This window comes from Chinchilla lanigera, unplaced genomic scaffold, assembly GCF_000276665.1.
Source record: "Chinchilla lanigera isolate Chin_1 unplaced genomic scaffold, ChiLan1.0 scaffold00005, whole genome shotgun sequence".
Classification (NCBI taxonomy): domain Eukaryota; kingdom Metazoa; phylum Chordata; class Mammalia; order Rodentia; family Chinchillidae; genus Chinchilla; species Chinchilla lanigera.
This window is the reverse complement of record NW_004955406.1, coordinates 2822895-2843480: the sequence shown is the minus strand read 5'-3', so window position 1 is coordinate 2843480 and position 20586 is coordinate 2822895. Positions and strand designations below refer to the sequence as shown.

General features: G+C 40.1%; 1 protein-coding gene across 3 annotated transcripts in view; it reads left to right on the top strand.

Annotated features, from left to right (window-relative positions):
* Positions 1-20586, top strand: part of Kcnk2 (potassium channel, two pore domain subfamily K, member 2) — a 181830-nt gene that overhangs the window by 131842 nt on the left and 29402 nt on the right. For all 3 annotated transcript variants that reach the window (XM_005374716.2, XM_005374715.2, XM_005374717.2), the window contains 2 exons: positions 1651-1837; positions 12421-12560. In XM_005374716.2, coding sequence (XP_005374773.1) covers positions 1651-1837; positions 12421-12560 — 327 coding nt within the window. The remainder of the gene's footprint in view (positions 1-1650; positions 1838-12420; positions 12561-20586) is intronic.

Here is a 20586-nt window from a genome sequence, read left to right as displayed (position 1 = left end):
GTGGGATTATAACTCACTTGTTATTACATATACCACTATTGCAAATAAATTTCATTTATTATTCAATATTTTATCTCTTCACACTTACAAAATATTTGCACAGCTCTACTGGTGAATTAAAACTACTGAGTATTATTTCTCAATTAAATTACTGTTCCAGTTTTAGCATTAACTGCTTCATATTCAACATCAAAATTAGCTCTCAAACACTTGTACTGTTCGAATGGAGTAAGACAGTCCAAACTTGGGCTTTCGATCCTTTATTATGGTATGACACTTTCCTTCTAAGATATTCAAGTATCCTGTACGTATGTTAATCAAGAGGATAGATCGGTGGCACGGACTTGGTCATGCCAAACTGTTCGTTTATTCATGTAACACAGTTTTGGCTGCCTGCACGGTGCTGATTAACATTTTCTCAGGTGACCTAAATGTTGCTACATTAAAAAGAACGTCCTCGTGGTGACACCACGGCAGCAATCATGACTCAGTGTTGGATACCAAGCGTTATTGTAAACATGTGCTGAACATGAACGCACTTAACTCCAAAATAGGCGGTGAGGACGGCAGACTAAAGACTCCTGTCACCTGTTTCATTTCTGTGGTCTTGCAGACCTTCATCTCCAAAACATCCCCAAACTGTAACAGTTAGTGATTTTCCTAGTGCAGGAAGTGACCTATAGTTTTTGCAGAACGCAAGACAGGTTCAGCCAGAGATTTAAAGTCCATGGAAACTGAGCTTGACTGGAGAGCCCGCACGTGACGTCACTTCCTGCGTCGGGGTATGGAGGCGGCTTCTTGTCAGCGGCCGTAGAGACGCCGCAAATCTGGCAGCAGTGACGGCTTGGGGCTGTTGCAGGCTCACCCTCGCCTGCAGATCCTGTAGCTCTCCTGGCTGTCCAGCTGAGACCGGCGGGGGGTGGCACAGAGGAGCAGTTTCAGACATGTAGAACTCCGCGTTAGAGGACAAGCGTCAGCCGGCGGGGTGGCACGTAGCAGTCATCTCAGCGCTCTAGAAGGCTGAGGCAGGAGGATTGTAGAGTCAAGCCCAGCCCAGGCAGCTTGGTGACTTAGTGAGACTCTGTCTAAAAAACAAAAAGAAAGTGAAAAGAAAAAGAGAAAGATGAGCTTCTGTCATCATAATGCACATTTGTCCTACTTTAGTGGAACAATTTGTCTGGCTCAGTGAGAGACGGCAGACTTTGTTACTAGTATACGCTAATAAATGGAATTAATTCTGTATTTCAATTTAATTCATTTCATAATTAATGTTTACCAGTGTTTATCATTAATGCTTATAAATATGTAATTCCTGCTTCGGTTCTCTCTAATCTCAAGTGTTTATATGCCTGTAGGGTAGAAATAGCTGAAAAATAGTTCAGGCACACAAACAATAATGCATATTTGAAATCATATTCCTGGAGAAAATGTAGTACACTTTCAAAAAATATTTTACCAGTTGCAAAGCTAGGTAATGGTAAAGTAGCGTTATTATGAATATTGGTTGTTTTGAGTAATTTACGTTCTATCCATTTTTTATAAGTAAGGGTAGACGGAAATAAAGCGACGCTGTCACTTTCTGATAACGTGGAGTAAGTTAGCCCTACAGGCCTGCCAGTAACCGGCTGCTCTCTCTCTGCCTCTCTGTAGAAGTGGAATGTTAGTCAGACCAAGATCCGCATCATCTCCACCATCATCTTCATCCTGTTCGGCTGTGTCCTCTTCGTGGCTCTGCCTGCGATCATATTCAAGCACATAGAAGGCTGGAGTGCCCTGGATGCCATTTACTTTGTAGTCATCACCCTGACAACCATTGGGTTTGGCGACTACGTAGCAGGTGAGGTCACCCTGGCACTCTACCCCCTAACCCTGTCCCTTGCTTAGATTTCCCATAAGGCTTTGCAAAAAAACCCATGGTGCCTGTGTGAGAGTCCTAGGGCTGCTGTACCAGTGAAACACAACTGGGTCCCTATAAACCAAGGAAATCCCTCTGTCTCGGGTGCTGGGGACGGAGGTGTCTGGTGGACTGGGGTCCCTCTGAGACTCTGGGTAGGATTCTTCCTTGCTCTGGGAAGGCTCAGTACTTGGCCACCTTTGTCTTGCAGACAGCACCCCTGTTTCTGCCTCTGGGGGCACCTGGTGTCCTCCTGCTGTCTGTCTCTGTGTCCAGAGCCCCTTCTGCTTATATGGACACTGGTCCCGTTGGGCGAAGGGTCTCCCCTACCACAAAGAGTGCATCTTAACTGGTGACACCAGTAAAGACCTCATCACACAGGGCCACAGTCTGCAGCCCCAGGGTTGGGGCTTCGGCATAGCTTTATGAGGACACAGTTCGACTCATCACAATGGCACGGCAGATAATGACTCTGACTGCAGAGGTGAGTAGAAGGGTGGAGCTGAATTTAATTTTATTGTATGAAAAAACATAAATTGGTGGTTCAGAATTTTACATTTCTGTCTTAATTTCAGAAACCAAATACATATATCTCATTTTTTTCTCCAGTGTACAAGACCTTCAGTTTATCTTTACCCCTTCTATTGAGACCTTGTCTGGCCTTAGTCTTAAAAGCAGTTGCAAACTTTGGAAGATGTTCTTAGCTATTTAAAACCTTTTCTGTATATAATATTGTCTTAGTTACATTTCTCTTGTTGTTGAGACAAAACACCTGACCCCCCAAATTAAAGCTCAGTTTGTGGAGGTTTCAGTCCGTAATCAGCTGGCTGCAAGGCAGGGTGGCCGCGCAGAGGAGAAACAGTTCACGGAGGTAGAAGCCAGCAAAGGCAAGCAAGGGAGGAGGAGACACGCCTCTTTCTGTCCCTTATGTTGTACTTTCTGCTGCTTATACTGGGACTAGAGCAGTGCCAATCCAACCAGTGGACTGGTCCAGCAATCACTCACTCAATCTCAGCACCCTTAATCCCAGCATTGCACTACGAATCAGTCACACACTCTAGATTTGACCACCTCCAAAAAAGCCCTTTGACTACAAGAGTCTTTGGTGTACAACTAGGTACAAACCATAACAAATATTGACTCATTTGATTTTTAATTCTTTTTTTTTTTGTCCTGGGAGTTGAACCCGGGACCTTTGAATGAAGCAACATACTCAGCTCTCTATTTTTATTTTTATGTTTTTTCTTTTGTGACGTGCCCCCTTCTCCCATATTGCTGAGATTATCTGCATGTGCCACTATGCTCAGTTTAAGATAGTAATTTTTACTTTACTGTCCATATGTTTCCACTGACATTTTTTGATTTGTCATATCCATATATATGTTTTATACATATGTGTGTGTGTGTATGTGTGTCATTTTAACTACCATTTGTTTTATTGTTCCATCTCTTAGATCTTACTTTCATGTGATTAACTCTCACTTTCCTAGTTATATTATCCAATAGTATTGTTACAACTCTGATATTGATAGATTATACTATTGGTGGTGGAAGTAAGTGTGCTGGTGGTCCACTGTGTGTTACTTTGAGTAGCTCCCCAAAATCTAAACCATTCTTCTTTGTAAAAAAAAATTCAGTTCAAGGCATTGGAAAAATACGATCACCGTCATAGTAGAAATGCAGTATCTAACATCCCTGAATGAACTCATGAGCCTAACTTGAACAGAGCTTTTGACTTTCTGGCTGTGCACTGTTCTTCCTTGACCTAAACATCTTACTTAAATATCTTCAGAAGAGAAGGTATGTCTGCAGTTCTAGAGGCTGGGAGTGCCTCTGTCCTGTTGATTTGGGACTGAGGGTTTGACCCAGCCCAGTCCCCTCTGTAGGGAATGCAGTGTCCTTGGAGACAGGAGACAGTTTCATGAGCAGAGCTGGCTTTGGATCAGAAATGCAAGGCTCACATCTGTGTGCCCCACAGAGGCTGGGGAAGGAGGGTGGCATTCTGCCAGGAAACCTCTATTTGTATAATTAGCAAAATGAAGAGAGCTCCAGACACTTTTAACTTCATGTAAGAAGACAAACTTCTGTTCCAAAATATCCATTTTTGCTACCTCTTTTTGAGGCTGCCTAATTGGTGTAAGAAGTAGAGAGTATATTAATACAAGAGAAAGTAAGACACGGTGATGACAATAAAAAGTATGCTTGTGATTCATTAATCTCAGAATGTGCTACAATTCTATAAATATAATTAACAAGGTCTTGTAGCAGTTGTGGGATAGATAGGTATTTGGGATGAGTCATATTTTCAGGTCAAAAGCCTCATGTGGCATAGACCATTTTAAACAACGTGTGGGCTGTATCAATCCCATGTGCGCCCTCGCTGTCTGGGATTCTATAAACACAAATAGTACAAATTTTAAAATGTGGGGGGAGCCCTAGAATAATATTATATTTGTGACCACTGTATAAACTGATTTAGGAGAAAAAAACAAATATTTTTACCTTACAGTTTTTTAAATGAAAAAAAAAGTTTTAAAACTTAACATTAAGAGGTCAACACTCTGAAACCGGGGAGGTGGTGTGGGTCTTTGGTGGCCACTTCCAAATGCCCAAGGGGAGGAGGAGCTCCATGGGACACCTCGTGTATCTCCTGGGGATCCTGGACACAGAGTTTCTGCACAGGGTCAAGGAACAATAGGGTGGCTTACACCATTATGGTTGATTTGATATCTTCGCTACTGGTTTTATGACATTATTATCTCTCCTTAAATTGTTACTTTTATCTTATTTTTAATATTCAGTGGAAATAATTGAAAACAGTAGAAATAAACCTTGCTAATAATTGGCTTGGAATGTGACATGATTATAAAGTAGCAGATGCTGGGTAAGATGACTGAGGCAGTCATGTAAGTCTTTGTGAAGCTGTGACCCCTGTATACCTGCTGACTATAAAATCAGCTATGGAACTAAGGCAAGTTTTCTTTCTGGGAAATCTTGGTTATTTATTTATTTATTTATTCATTCATTTATTTATTTATTTTAGAAACCTCCCTCTTGATATTTGATATCACAATAGATGGTGTTCTCACTTAATTTTGGCTATTTTTGCGATCAAATAACAAGCCAAGTTACTCTAACCGGACCCCTCTCTTTTGGGGGAGGGGCCTGTAAATCCTCCCCCAAACCAAAGCTCTACTCCCTCCCTTGCCCACTCCTTACCCTTCTCAAAGCCAGCCAGACCTGCTCCCTGTAGGATTAGGTTCAATTGCTCAGGTTTCAGTTTCCCTGAAGATAACTAAAAACATATTTTTCAGCTGTGGTATTATCAAAGTGCTTTACAAATGTTTAAGAGACACATTGTAATATACGCATGTTTCTCAGTGTCGGTGTAATAATCAGGGGCATCTTAGGAACCTCAAGTGATAATGTGATTTAGACCAAATCTTGCATATCCTCATGCAGGGAGACTTCCTACATGGAAAGAAAATATGGCAACTCTTCTACTCTGTGTATTTGAAAATCCCCTTCCTAACATGCTCATGATAGAGTACATTGAAGCGTAATGTATTTCTGATTCACGGATAAGCATATTTATATTTGGACTTTGCCAGTGCTGGTGATGTTGAGCCAAAAGCATTGCGGGCTGCTGGGACACAGGCTGTGTTCAGGTGTCTCTCCCATGTGTGATTGAATCCAGGAATCCAGCTTTTATCTGCAGGAAGTGCTAGCCCAGCAGTTCTCGGTTTTGTAATTCTGTTCATGTAAGGGACATGTTTTTGGGGCTGGTTGGTTCCCTTCGTCCTTGTACCTGGTCTTCTCTGATGGTGCTTTTGTCCTCTCATAGGTCTCTGTGTTCTGAGGCTAAAAAAGGACCTGGGAGGCCCCAGGGTTTTACTTGACCTATGGAAAAGCAGGCCCTCATTGCTAGAGGGAGGGTAGGGTCCCTCTTGCTGAAAGTGAGGGGAAAGGAAACGCTTCGGTGTCACTTGTAAAGCACCTGTGAAATCAAAATAAAATTCGGGGATGTAATGACAACATTATATTTTAGGCTTAATGTTGAATTCTATACTGTTTTGTAACTTTTGCAATTATATTTTTTGGTTAATCAGAAATCCAGGTGGTATGTCATTAAATCTTGCTTGCGTTACAGACAGACCTAAATCAAATTTTCTTCACTAAAATCTAAGAAGCAATATTAATTACATGGAAATATGTGAAAGATTATTCAGCATTGCTTTTACGGCTTGTTTTCTTTGTCCAGGACTATAAAGAACAATAACAAAAAATTAATAATTCCTCAAAATTGGAGAGAAGTCAAATTATTAACTAATTTAACACAATTCACAGCTTCTTCTCAAAGCTGGTGACTTCTCTGGTGTATGCAGTCAGGCTGAGTTAGATGAATAAGGCAAAGCTGGTTGGAAATCGGTAGTTTCACAAAGCAGTGTCCTCAAATCACCTGGCTTTCTAATAAATCCCCAAAATTTTAACCAAAACTTTATATATTCTAAGAAATCCTCCTGGTTGATACTTTGAAAACATACATTCCACCAGAGCATATGTGCATACAGTCATCCAAAATATTCTTGTAATGCTCATCCAAGGAATTTCACATGTTTGGTTAAAGCATGGACTTTTCTTTGTCCCATATGCAGTTATGGAAGATTTACCAGGTTAGTTAGACTTTACATTTAGTGCTTTTAGTTCCCTCTTTATAAAAAAATATAATTTGGGACTTCCTGCCTTAGTTTTTTCTTCTGTCACATTGACCTTTACAATTTCTTTTTGTGATTTTTCACAGTTCTGTAATCATTTGTCATCAACTTTTTACTTGAAAAAAATGTGTGTGTCTCATTAAGATTTAAGTTTCCTTAGAATTATGTGTTAATCCTTACTACTGCAAATACACTTTTTAGTAGCCAGTCATTTCCTGTATGACCAAAGGCAGCAGAGTGGTGCACTGTGACATGCTCTCCCCACCACTTCCCTCTGGCACTCTGACCAGAAACCCACAGCAGCGGACCATTCCATCTTGCACTGGATCCTCCAGAATCATGTACTCAGCAAACCTTTTTTATTTATAAGTTAATCGCCTCAGGCATCTTGTTATACTAATGTGAGACTGACTAATATACTGATTTCCTCTGGAGTGGAGTTTTATATCTGTATCTATATCCTCCAGTACATATGTCATTTTAGAAAAACAGAGGAGGGGCATGGCATGGTTAACCTTAGTCCAGGATGACTAGATTATCTTTTAAAACTAGGACATAGCTTTCTATTTTTTTTTTCTTTATAAATATTTTGTGATTTGGAAAGCAATCACAGATAAAGAAAATTAACTTTAAGGTAGAAAGGGAATTGTATACACAAGTTCTTTAGAACAGAATATGGCCAACTGCTGGGTACTATTGAAATGAGAAAAGGGCAGGGACAGGTGAGCCCCGATGAACAGTGCTTGTCCTCAGACACACGTGTCCTGGAGCCAAGAACCATTAAGGGGAAGAGAGTGCCAGTGTTCCGGTCTTCACTGAGGATCCGCCATATTGAACGGACAAAATGGTTTGCTAGGTGCTGTGATTTGAATATTTGTCTCTTCCCCAGTTGACATTGAAATTCAGTAGCTATTTTAATGTTATGGCTGGGTAGGACCTTTCAGAGGTTATTCAGGCACGAGGGCTGCACCTTCTCCGTGAGATTAAAGGGGCAATTAGCACCCCTCTGTCTGTCTCTTTGCTTCTCCCTTCTGCCGTGGTGGAGAAGATGGCTCCCTCAGCAGATGGCTGACTTTGAAGCCTCCAGAACTGTGAGACACAGATCACCCAGCCTGCAGCGTTTTGTTACAGCAGCAACTATGGACTAACACAGTGGGTGAAGCATAACTAGGACAGCAGCCAGGATTGCAAGAAACATGGGCCCCTGGGTCCAGTGAAAACAGGCTGTGTTTTAGAGCCCAGCATGGCTCTGCTGCCCCTGTCCCTTACAGGCTACCGTGTTATTTTCCCTACTGAGACCATTGTGTCACTATTTTAAAGGGGGATACTAACTGTTAGGATTTCAAGAACCATGCAGACCTCTCTGTCATGTCTGAGTTCTGCACAGACGGGGAGTGATGTGATCAAATCAGCAGCTTTATTACTGGCACCAGGAGGGAGGGCTTAAACCCATGATAAATGGTCGCATTAATGTCCTGCTCTGGGTCAGAGGAATGAGGATAGTGGAAATACACCTCTCTCCCAACCTCCTACAGGGCTCTAGGATGGAATGGTTCTGTTTATGCAGGTAATCAGCAAGTCTCCCAGAGTTTGAGCACCGTACAAGTCAGCTGAAATGAGCATACTGATTGTGTACTGCAGGACAGTCAGGGTCAGAATGGACATCCTTCCCAGGAAGTGTCTGCCATGTTCTCACATGTTCTTCTGTCCCTTAATCATGGATTCTTGGACATAAGAAAGGAAAAGGTGCTCGTAATGCTGGGTGTAACAAATGCTATGTGTGTACAGCAAAGGCTTAGGAAATGCCCCTTAGGAAAAAATTGGTTCCTAAAATGAGTGCCAGCATAAACCTTTCTGAGCTATATTTTTGGGGCTTAACATTCACTGTCTGGTTTCTTTTTGTGAACAGTAAGAAAAGAGACCCAGAGGGAGATGATGTCCTCTAAAGGGTCGGTCACATGTCATGTAAGAGACTCATTTTGCCTACTTGGACAAGTTTATGAACTTGGCTATTTTTATTACCATCTATATATTCTCTTACAAAGATGAGCCAGAAAACTTTTAAAATGGAAAGAACTTGTGTGCCTATTTGCTAACACAATAAAGAAAAAAAAATCAGTGGCGTGATTATTATTACCAGGTTGGTAGGGGACCCAACAGGGAAAAACAAGTTATAGCTCCCTGCAGGCTGTGACTCATACAAAAAAAATAAGAGAGGTAAGAACAGAGTGGTAGAGATGGTGCTGGGAAGGGTGTAGGAATTCAGTCCAGGACAGAGAAATTATTGCACATTGTTAATGAGTAAGAGACATATGTGTGGTAAATTAAGGCTTGGAACAGTAAAGAATTATTTTTAAAAATTTCTAATTTAAAAATAAAACTAGCAACTCTTTTTAGAAAGTTATCCTAAGGTTTGCCAACTTGAATATGATTTTTGGATCAAGTAAATTCATTCATGTGAAAATTAATATAAATTGTAGATATCTGAAAGTAAATAGGATTGAGAGTCTTTTGACTCCTTTGCATATTAGTTCTTCCTAAATCATCTGATTGCTGGTATTTTACTTGTAATGTGGAACTAAAAAAAGGAAAAAAAAGCCCCATTTTTCCCAGAGTTTAGACTCCACTGAAACTTGTGGGTCAAACATTTTACCAAAATATAAGCCTTTTAGTGATTAAACTACTTTGCTCTTTTCAAACCGTAACATCCTATTTATAAAAAAGACATAAAAAGTGATCTTGAGCATGAACTAGCTCTCCCAAAGTCAACATCATGGTGAATTTATGTGTTAAGTGAGTCACAACTATTTGGATGAAGATTTTCTGTATTTGAAAGAGAAAGTACTTGGGAGAAAATGTCATTTTGGTTACTTTGAAATGGAAACATTTCAAAAATGGAATTTGCGGGGCTGGGGATTTAGCTCAGCGGCAAAAGCGCCTGCCTGGCAAGCGCAAGGTCGTGAGTTTGGTTCCCGGTACCGGAGAAAAACCAAAACCAAAACAAAAACAAAAACAAAAAAAAAAAAATGGAATTTGCTGTTGAGCCTAACATGTAACAGGTCTCCACCCACATTTCTCTAGATAGTTCTGTGCATTTGTAGAGCGATATCCCCCATGGGCTGGGTTTCAAAGAACCCAGCTAAACGAAATGTGTTCAGCCTCTATATTATGGTTTGTGTCTTGATGTCCCCCCAAAACTTTGTGCAGTCATAGGGCCTTTTTAGAGGTTTCTTAATCTAGAGTATGTGATGCTGGGATTAAGGGTGTGTGATTACTCAGTCAGTCCACTGATTAGCTTGACACCACCCTAATCCCAGCAATTGGAATTAGATCAAAGAGGCAAAAAGATGCAGTTAAACCCTTTCATTGTTTTTGCTGTCTTCCACAGCCATGGAGGGTTGCTTATCTGCCATGTCACCTTGCCTTGGAGCCACCTGGTTATGGACTGAAACCTCTATATACTGTGAGCTAAATAAACCTTTCCTGCTTTAACTTTGGGAGTTTGGTATTTTGTCTCAGCGGTGATAGAAAAGTAACTAAGATACTCCATGATGCTTCCTAAAATTATCTTTAAAATAAAATACCATACCAAATAAAAATTTTAACAATGCTTTGAAGGTAATATTATTCCATTTGCAGAGTGTGTTCCTAAAATTAGTATTTGTTCCAAAAGAAAGTGGAGGCTGTGGCTATTCATGTGACTTCCCTGACAGAAAAGTATTTCCTCTTCTTGAATATCTGAAAGTATCACTTTGGGTAGCTCAAAGTCTCATTATCTCTAGTGATGTCATACTCAATATTTTGTATTTGAACTTAACATATGCTTGCAGGTTGTTCTTCTGAATACATGAGTTGGGTGTTAGTGAACCGGATGAACCCAGGCATGACCCCTGTTTAAGGACCCCCGTCTCTGGGCTGTTGATTCTAAAATCCTATCTCTTGCTCTGTCCTGCTTGGCAGGGTCTTGCTGGGTGTCTCCACTTCTTTCTCCCTCAAGCACTTCAAACGTTTCGTGGTTCCCTGCCCTGTTCAGTTACTGTGTCAGTGAGAGTCTGTGCTCCTCAGAGAACATTTCTTTGCACATACAACATCAATTTCCCATGATTCTGTGCCTAAAATGCCTCTCTTTCCAGGCCTGCCCAAATGCAATCATTTCCCAGATAGTTCAGAATAAGTTCTCATGGGGCTTCCCTGTCAGTCCTTCCCTGTCTGCCAGGGGACCTTTCTGCATGTATAGTCAAATATGAATATAGATTACCTGCTTTCCAGGGAGTGAGTTAAGTTCAAGTCTTTCTAATCTGGCACAACCTGCCTTTCTAGATTCCTTTCTTATACCCGTCTGCTTCCTGGCCCGGATTCACCTGGATATTCATTTATCTACTAAAAAATCTTTTAAATATACTATGTATTTACACATTGAACTAGTTCATATTTCAGTTCTCATTACTGAATGCACAACTTCTCCCTTCCAGAAGTAACAATAATTTCTTCTGTGCCCTCTCATGGCACTTTTGTATTTTCTTTTGCTATCACTCCTACTGCATTGTGGTTCATGTTCTACATGAGCCTCTCTCAGACTAGATTGTGAATTTCTCAAGAGAGGGGATTGGCTTTAGTAAGGACCCCATTCCCATGCGTGGAAGAACGGACTTTGAAATGTATACAGGTTCTCAAGGGATCATCACTGTGTCAGGCGGACAGAGCACCTCAAGGATGAAAGTCAAGCAAAAGAGCTTTGCTGCCAATATTTTCATGAGAGCTAGGGATTAAAATTTGTGAGAAACATGGGATTCCTCTGAAAATTCACAGAATGAGAAGTGGCACTATGACCTGGGAATTGCTATTTATTCTCATTAGACCCAAGACATTTGTTATCAATCTCTGGTGTTCATGACTTTTCAGTGAGAACTATTACTGGAGTTGCCACTTTCTGTTCAGTTCGGCATTGGGTGAACTAGATAGCATCGACATAAGGATGTTAAGTTATATACACACCCCCTCAAAACCATAATCTTACTTGCATTTACTACAACAGAAGTAGAACAAGGAACCAGACACATCAATAATTAAATGCTAGAGTAGGTGAGACAGAATATGCGTGAGTAAGAAACCTGGAGTGAGAAAAAGTCACTAGGACCTGGAGAAGTAAGGAAAAGTCTCACTATGAAGCATTTTTAAAATTTGCTCTTAAAAAATTGATGAGAGGCTAGGGTAAGGCTCAGTGGGAAGGGACTTGCTTAGCGTACACAGGGCCCTGGGTTCCAGCTCCAGTAACAGAAAAACAAAACAAAGTAGCTGCTCAAAAGGAAAGAACAACTGGGATGGGGAAAGGAGAAAAGAAGGAAGGCCAAAAAAAAAAGTACATATATGCACACACACACACACACAAGATAGCTAAGATTGTAGTATTAATTGTAGTATTAATTTCTATTAGTTCATTGAAAGGAACAGTTAGTGCTTATATTGTTTAATCCATTTTGCATGCCTACATCTGGTAATCTGAGCAACTACTTTGAAAATAACAATATGCAATATAACAACTATTGTTACTGCCCTATCATCTTGTTTTGAAATTCTGTATTGTTTTTATTGTTTTTTTCTCTTTAAAATAAAAACAAACAAACAAAAAACCCAAAGCAAAACAGCGTTTATAAGAATTCAATCTGAAGGAAAACATGGGTCAGTTGATAAGAATATTGGATTTCCGTGTCATGTAAGCCAAAATTCAGTTGATAATTTTAGCCAATTACCTAGACTGTTCACTTTCAGGAATTTGAAGCTATTTTGTTGTATTTTGTTTTTCTCCCACAGGTGGGTCTGATATTGAGTATCTGGACTTCTACAAGCCTGTCGTGTGGTTCTGGATCCTCGTAGGGCTGGCGTACTTTGCTGCTGTGCTGAGCATGATTGGTGACTGGCTCCGTGTGATATCTAAAAAGACCAAGGAAGAGGTGAGAGTTAAGAAATGTGCGAAACATTTGTGGTTAGCTAATTCAGTAAAGATTTTTAAAATGTTTTTGAAAAAGTTCACATTTTCCATTATGAAACATTATTTGAAATGTTTAATATTTGCATTTGGGCTGAAGTTACTGTCTGACACAATGAGAAAATGTACCATGTGGGTTTTACCTCATTCACTTAGAAAATATTTACTAAAAACTTTTTAGGTGCTAATGCTCAGTTAGGTGCCAGGTACTGAGGTTAATCTGTAGTGCAAAAAAGATCTAACTTAAAATATTTTTTTCATGATTTAGCTTTTCTCAACAACAAAAAGTGAATTTTATCATGTAAAAATAAGAGAAAATATTTGTATCACAGTATTGTAGTATGAAACAATGGATGTTTTTATCTAATGTGGATTTCTTTGTGTGTTTGACTATTCCTTTATGTCCATGTTAATGTGTTTGTACACACACACACACACACTCTCTCTCTCTTTCTCTCTCTCTCTCTCTCCAAGAACAGGTACATCATGACCTCAGAAAAATGTCCTTTTACTTTTTCTGTACAAGTCTACATAGAGAGATAAATGATGGGATTTTGATAAATGAAATTTTAGAAAATTGGAAATTTCAATATTGATTTTGAATTTTCACTCTTTAGAAAATTAAATTTTGATTTCGTGCTATATGCTCAGAAGTTCTATTAGTTTGAGTGTGGCACAGCTGGGTTTTTTAATGAATTCTGTGCTCTTTGCTTCTGAGTCTTAGCTTTGCTGTTTACTTAAGAAAACAGCAAAACTATAAAAATCTGTACCATCCATATGCGCATTATCTTCTTTTAATTGTCTGCTCCATTTCATTATCTGCTGTTCACAGACCATGAGAGATCTTTGTTGAACTTTTGATTGCTACAAGCACAGGATCTTTAAACATATAATGAAAAGAAATGGAATAAGATATCCCTTTCTCACCACAAATACTTTCTTTGAATCTTGTCAAGTCATACAATGTTTTATTGATGCCAAGATGCCTAAGGTGACCTACAGGAGAGCCAGGGATCAGCCTTCCTTCTGTGGGTGTGGTGTCCTTGACTGGAAGTTCACATACTTGGTCTCTGTACGTGTAAATCTGTACCTGAGTCACATAATATAAACATCTTTTTACTGTGTGCAAGTCAACAAAACACTGTGCCTAATATACTAAGTTCAATGTGTGAAAAGTCTTTGGAGCAGGATCTGATTGGGTGGGATTCACCTCAGTCTTAGGCTCCGTGTGTGTGTGTGTGTGTGTGTGTGTGTGTGTGTGTGTGTGTGAGAGAGAGAGAGAGAGAGAGAGAGAGAGAGAGAGAGAGAGAGAGAGGAGGGAAGGAGGGAGTGAGAAAGACTGAAAAGAGAGAGAGAGATTTCTTCAACTTTATGTGTACTTTTAAGGATCTTGGTGTGGTAGGGGCAAAAGGAAATTGTAGCTATGAAATGTTCTGGATACCACAAGTAAGAAGAAGTACTGCTCAAACATCCAGCCATAAACTGGTTTTCAAATCAGTTTAAAGCACACACATGTGCACACACTCACACACTCATGCATTTTTTTTCCTAAAATAGATTTGAGAGAACACATCTCCTATAGCTCATTAATTAGGAAAATTAGTATTAGTCTGATCATTAGGAAAAGTATGCATATACTTAAATATAAATATACAGGATATTTTTATATACATATGTGCAAACTGATATTGTGGATCACAGTCATAAAGTTTGAAAACCACTAAATTGCAGGGGGAGATTTGATATCTTGATGACATTGATGAAACTGATAATAGAATATTTGATTGAATTTTAAAAATTAGAACTAGAAAAACTACTTTTCATAATGAAATAAACTGGCATAAAGCATTATTAGCGCTCTTTCCAGGGTTTCAGTGAGGGAACCAACTCAGCAGTCTGCTCAGCTGTTAGAAAATGCCACAGGCTTGCGACCTAAGCGACTTGTTTGCCTTCCCAAGTGTCTGGAAGCGATGAAGTCTAAGGCGATGCCTGCAGGGTTGGTTTCTGGTGGGTCCTGCCTCCTTGGCCTGCTGCTGGTACCTCCTCACTGTGGCCCATGAGGCCTTTCTTCTGTGCCTGAGCGTGGGTGGGGAGAGGTGTGGTGACGCCAAACATTCTTTGAAGGACCCCGGTGTTATTCCATTAGGACCTCACTCAGTTATCTTCTTAAAGCCCCCCTCTTCAAATATGGACACAGCAGAGGTTACAGCTTCTAAATACGTATTTTGAGAGGACACAGTTCAGACCATGACATTATCCTTTCAAGTGAATTTATGTGTCTACATGGCTGGTATGTTACATATGTAAAGTGAGGATGTGTGCCTATCTACGAGGGATCGTCATGGTTTTCAGTTGGAAGTGTGAGTGTTTTCGTGCTAATGAAACATACAGGATTTGTCCTCACCACAGATCACTTGGCTTCCACCTTGTGTTTCTGAGTAATGTGTCCTTCCTGGTACTTAGATCTGTAGAAAGCACATGTAAGGAGAGGCCGCGACCATAAGTTTATGTGCAGCCCCTGAAGCTGCAGCTGCTCCAGAGAGCTGAGCCGGTAGAAGAGCGTTCTATTTAAGCAGAGGTATATTTTCTGATTTATAATGCAATTTGCAGACATGCAGAGTAAGGTCACAAATCCAACAGAGAATGTGAACAAAGGAAGGGAAAAGTAACTTATAATTTATTTGAAGATGATCATGAATGAAGATTTTATAAATGAAATAGTACTCCAATTTCTGTAGCAATGGAAAGAGGACATGAGTGTTTTAAATAATGCACTAAAATCCATAATTAAATTAAAACCAGCTAAATCTGTTTTTGCTGTCATCCTCAAGCAGAGGAACCAGCAGTGACTAGGTGACTATTTAATATGAATTATTTACCTTCCACGTCTCAGCCATTGCAAATTTTCCAACATTTAAAAGCTTCCCAAATCTTCAAGCCAATAGGGCCTTTCTCCCTCTTCCTTCCCTTCCTTTCTTTGTGGGGCTGGGGATGGAACCCAGGGCCTGGCTCATACAAAGAAACGTGCTCCAACACTGACTGTCACCCCAAGGCTCCGACGTTTCTTTTTCTAGTTTTTAGTTTTCCTGAAATAAAATTGCTGAATATCATTAGTAATAGAAACCTCTCCATAAAAACATAACTCATACAGGTTATGAAAATATGGAATAAAATACAGAATTAGATTCCTATGCTAAGCATATATATTTCCTGAAGGAATAGATTTTAGTTAGTTATAAAGCCAAGCCTTGCATTCTTTTTTTTTTTTCAAAAATAAATCTGTTTCAACCACATTGGTTAGATCTAAACATATAGAGCTTACCATATATGACCCTATTTCATTTTTGAATGAAAAAACATCTGCTGTTTCCAATGAAGAATAATTTTAATGAAGTTATTGTGTGTGGAAGTAAGGAAAAATGTTGTTTTCCATCACCACACTGAAATAAAACATATTGGTGTGTCTAATCTATCTGAGAGATTTGAAGAAGTAGCAATTAGTTGAAACAGTGCTACATGGATTCAGAAGAGCCAGATATAATTAGAGTTGATCTGTATTCCTTTAGGAAGGCAATAAAATGAACTCTGTTATTCTTTTTTTTGCTGGAGACATATGCATTTCTGAAAAGTGTTTGTTCCATTTTTAAGCTGTAATGGACACTAGGCATATGTTTTGCAATAAAGATTGCTATGACTAATTCCTTTTCTAGGAACCCCTTCCTGTTTGAGGAAATGATGTTTCCATGTATAAAATAAAGCTTACTTAAGTATTCAGCATAGTGCAGTGTAGCTCTACCTGAGGCAGGTGTAACAGAAGTAAGATGTGACCACAGCACTCAGAAGGTGAGCTCTGTGATGGCTGTGGAGGCGGACAGGAAAGCCAGCATTCTCTTTCTGCAGATGCAGTTACTGTCTGTACGTGTTTCTTGTGCGTGATAGCTATGTTTTCTGTGTACGTCTTGGATTATTATTAGCGTACCCCAGATTCTAAAATGCCCCCGTGTCTCTGTGGTATAAACACCAGCATGGCTGCCACCATGACCTGCAGGGTGACCAGCCACAGTGAACGGATGACCAGGCAGCACTTCCTTGCAATATGATTTCTTTAGTCTGGACATGGTTATGCAGTTAGGAACACTCACTTTAATGAGTTGGCTTTATATTAAGAAAACACTCTTCATCTAGTGCTGAAAAGCTTTGGACGGCTCATCATTCAACAAGTCCTATTATTCTGAAGGGGCCAAAAATATGGAGGGACATTACCTTCCTCATTGGATTTCCTGATGGCAGCATTGGTTTCTTCTCAACTTCACTCTGGGCAGCAGTGACCTTTATAGGGCTTGGAGGCCCTTTGTCTTGGCCAAAAATAAGCAATTAAAGGATAGTTGTAGACTGGGTCCTGGAAATTTTGCAATAGAGCACTTTATCATTTCTTATAGGAGTGCTTTTAATATGAAGAGTTTTATATGTTATTTTCTTAAAACCTTAGACTTTATTCTGAAAGCCTCAGGGAGCCATTGAAGGATTTTAAGCAAGTGGAAGGAATGCTTTTGGCAACACTGGGAAAGACAGGCAAGAAGCAAACGGAGCTGGATGCAGAGAAATGAGTTGGGAGGGAGAGAGATGAAAACATAAATTAAAAAATATGAGGGATAGGAAAATGGAATTTGGTAACTCATGATCTGAAGGCATAAAAGACAGAGTGACATCTGTGATTCTAACCTTGAGTGGAATTACCCAACCCAGGAATGAACCCAGGAAGAGAGGTTTGGAGTAGCTGGGGTGAATCGGGTGCTTTTGTTGTGATCATGCGCCTGGCAGCTGTGTTGGACATCAGGCAATTAATGCAATTTCACGTACATTGGAATGTGGGAAAAATGGAAACAGGAAGATAGTTGGTGGTCATCACTTCACAAATGATAATGGACATTGGGAGCATAGATGAGCTCGCCTAATGAAGACTTATAACATTAGTCTGCGGTAGAGCTGAAAGGGAAAGGTGCAGTAGCACCTTCGTTTAAGGGGAGGGATGTGGACATTATGAAGAACTGCTTAGCAAGAATGTCAAATAAACTGATTTGTGGGAAGAGCAAGGAGATGATTTTTTAAGGAGTGAATGGTGACGGTGCTCAGATTGGCTAAAGACAACCCTGAAGAAAAGAAATTAAAGGGAAGGGCAGCATCAACTTGAAACAGATGAATGAGGTAGCAAGAATTCCCTCTGAGCTTGTGCTCCGGAAGTGCCACTCCTGGAGAAGGCAGTGAAAATACCACTCCCTGGGGTTTGCAAAGTGCAGCAAGTATACCCTGAAGTAGTTCTTTGGGCATATCAAGCCTGAGTCCAAAGCACAGTAACCTTCACAGTATTTTACGGACATGGGGGCCCCTGGAGCCCAACTCAAAGCAACATGCACTGTCTGGGGTGGAGCAGTGACGCCCCCACCCTTAGGTACTGGTGGGCGTGCACAGTGTGCTTGGTCAGTGGGGACCATGTGGGTGGGCGGCAGGCTGTGGATAAGACTGGGCCAGTGTCCGGAAAAGGGAAGGTCAGAGGGATAGAGACTAGGCAGGAGTTAGAGTTGTGTAATGTCTCGTTCATTCCTAAAGCACTTTTTCCATTCATTCAGAAAATGTATATTATTAAGCACTTGCAAAGTGATGAATGCTGTCCGGTTCAAGGCCAACTCTTTATTGGAAAAATGCCACAGCTAGTAACTTCCTTTCCTGATACTTTATGTTGCTTAGACTCTGCTTCTTGGAGGAGGAGAAGAAAGTTTGGAATAAGCAGGCATTTACCATCTGATTGGAGACCAATTTTAAAATAGCCGGCCGTGCCATTGCTTTTTTCTTTTCTCTTTTCTTTCCACACTGCACCTGTCCCTCCTTCCTCTCCTGCCTTCTTTTCATCTTCAGAATTATACATTTATATACATATGCAAATACACACACATGTATGTATTGTGTATGACTTTGATTTCTAACATTGCAGGGGAAGGGGAATACTGATTAGTAATATTTTTTCTTGATGTTTTTGTCATTTTGTGTTGAGATAGTAAAGTTGCTGAAAATGACTACTTGAATGTGAACTATAAACAGTAAACAGTGATTATAAAACTTTGGAAGTTTATATTTGAATGCGTATGACTACTTTGGCCACAGGGTCAGAATGAAATGAAATGGAGGCAGAATGTCTCACAGGGGGCTGTCGGCACTAAGGCTCTCAGTGGGGCCCTTCCTTTCTGTCCTGCGGGGACGGATGCTCCTCGCTGTGCTCCGGGGATGTCAGACAGTCAGGCCCTGAGGAGCCTCTGCCGGCCCTGTTGGCTCTGGATTATCATGTCAGAGAGACGGTTTCTTCTTTCTCCAGCCTGGCCTCATCTCAGTAGGTTATCTTTTAGTTAGCAAAGGAGTATCTGGAAAGGAGAATAAAAAGAAAAGGACAAATAACAAGAAAAGGCTTACATTGTTTACAATGAGGGTAACTGCCAGGAACTGCTAAGTGTCTAGTGCTCAGATGAATTTTGAGACAGAATCAGGCCCCCGCATGATGTCTCTAAATATGTTCAGTATTCATGTTGCATGGTATGAACCTTTGCGAGTTGAATGTTAGGAAGTTCTTCACGTGTCAAAATAGACGTTAAAAATAATGTGGGATTTGGAAAGACTTTCCTCAGAGAAAACACTTCATTTCTCTTTTAATGCTAAATGAGATAGTGATGTAAAATGCACAGCCATCAAATAATAATGTCCTATGAGCAGCCTGAAGCACTGCAAGGTGACTTGCTGAAGGTTGTATAGGCAGTACACGGGGGCCCAGGGACCAGCCCAGGTGGCCTGGCCTTGTCCCCCTTGCTGTGCAGTCTCCTGAGAGCTTCGGGTGCTGTTTGCATGTCCCAGTGCCCCTCCTGCTCTTCCTCCTCTCCTTTAGAAACAAATGCCCAAGGCTAATCTGTTTCTTACTGTGTGACTACAGAGTAGGGCATGGAAATTTTAATTTGTTCACTAACTGTAGTAAGGTATAAATCAATGAAGTCTTGAAATCTAAAGCTTTCACATTCTCTAAGTGAACAGAAGTGATTTGTGAGAATCCTCAAATGTAGACAGGCTTTGGGGCCCATAGATCTGAGATTTAATTATAACACAGCAATTTAATGGGTCTGCATATGTCACCCTTACATCTCATCTCTCATGAGTCTCACTCTACCTATAGAAAAAGGTTATGGCCTGTCCTCTGTGAGTGTGTGAGGTTGCAGTGGGTAAGTTGTGCGTGGTAGCTTAGTGCTTACTAAATCCTTGGTCTTTTATTTTTTGATTCTGAAGAGATTAGTGTCAAATGAATACCTCCAATAAAAATTCCTGTATCATACATTGTTATAGGTCAAGCATTAAAAAAATGAGTACGTCTATGTCTAAACATTTTATCTTGCAAAAATAATAGTTACATACAGAAGTAAAGATAAACAAGAGAACATTGAGGGTGTGCATACTGCTAGAATTCCATCATAAAGTCATAGTGCAGAACAGTCTATAGAAAAAAATGAGGGTAGAATTTCAAGTCTAGATCTTCTACGGACTTGAAAACAAGTCTCTACATTAAATGTTCCCTAAGTGTACACAGAATACTGTTGCCTTAATTCCTTTCTTGAGTTACACCTACAGATCTTCTGGTGTCCTGTGGTCCAACTGTCATAGAATCCATATCAATTCCTCCCATTATTAAACCAAGAAGTAGTAACCCATTGTTACCTTAAAAAATCTAGAAGATTCCTTGTCTTGGATTTTAGATCAAATTCTTATTATTTATAAATTGTGCCTTCTTTTTGCTTCAAGTATTTCAAAGAATGTCATCTGGTAATAGAAATGCAGAGAAATTTTTCTATTCATATATACATAATAGGAAAATAAGCTAGTAGCATTTGCCTCAAAGCACTTCAAAAGTAATTTCATTTACTGTAGTTAGAAATCACATTATAGGGATTTAGTGCATCAAG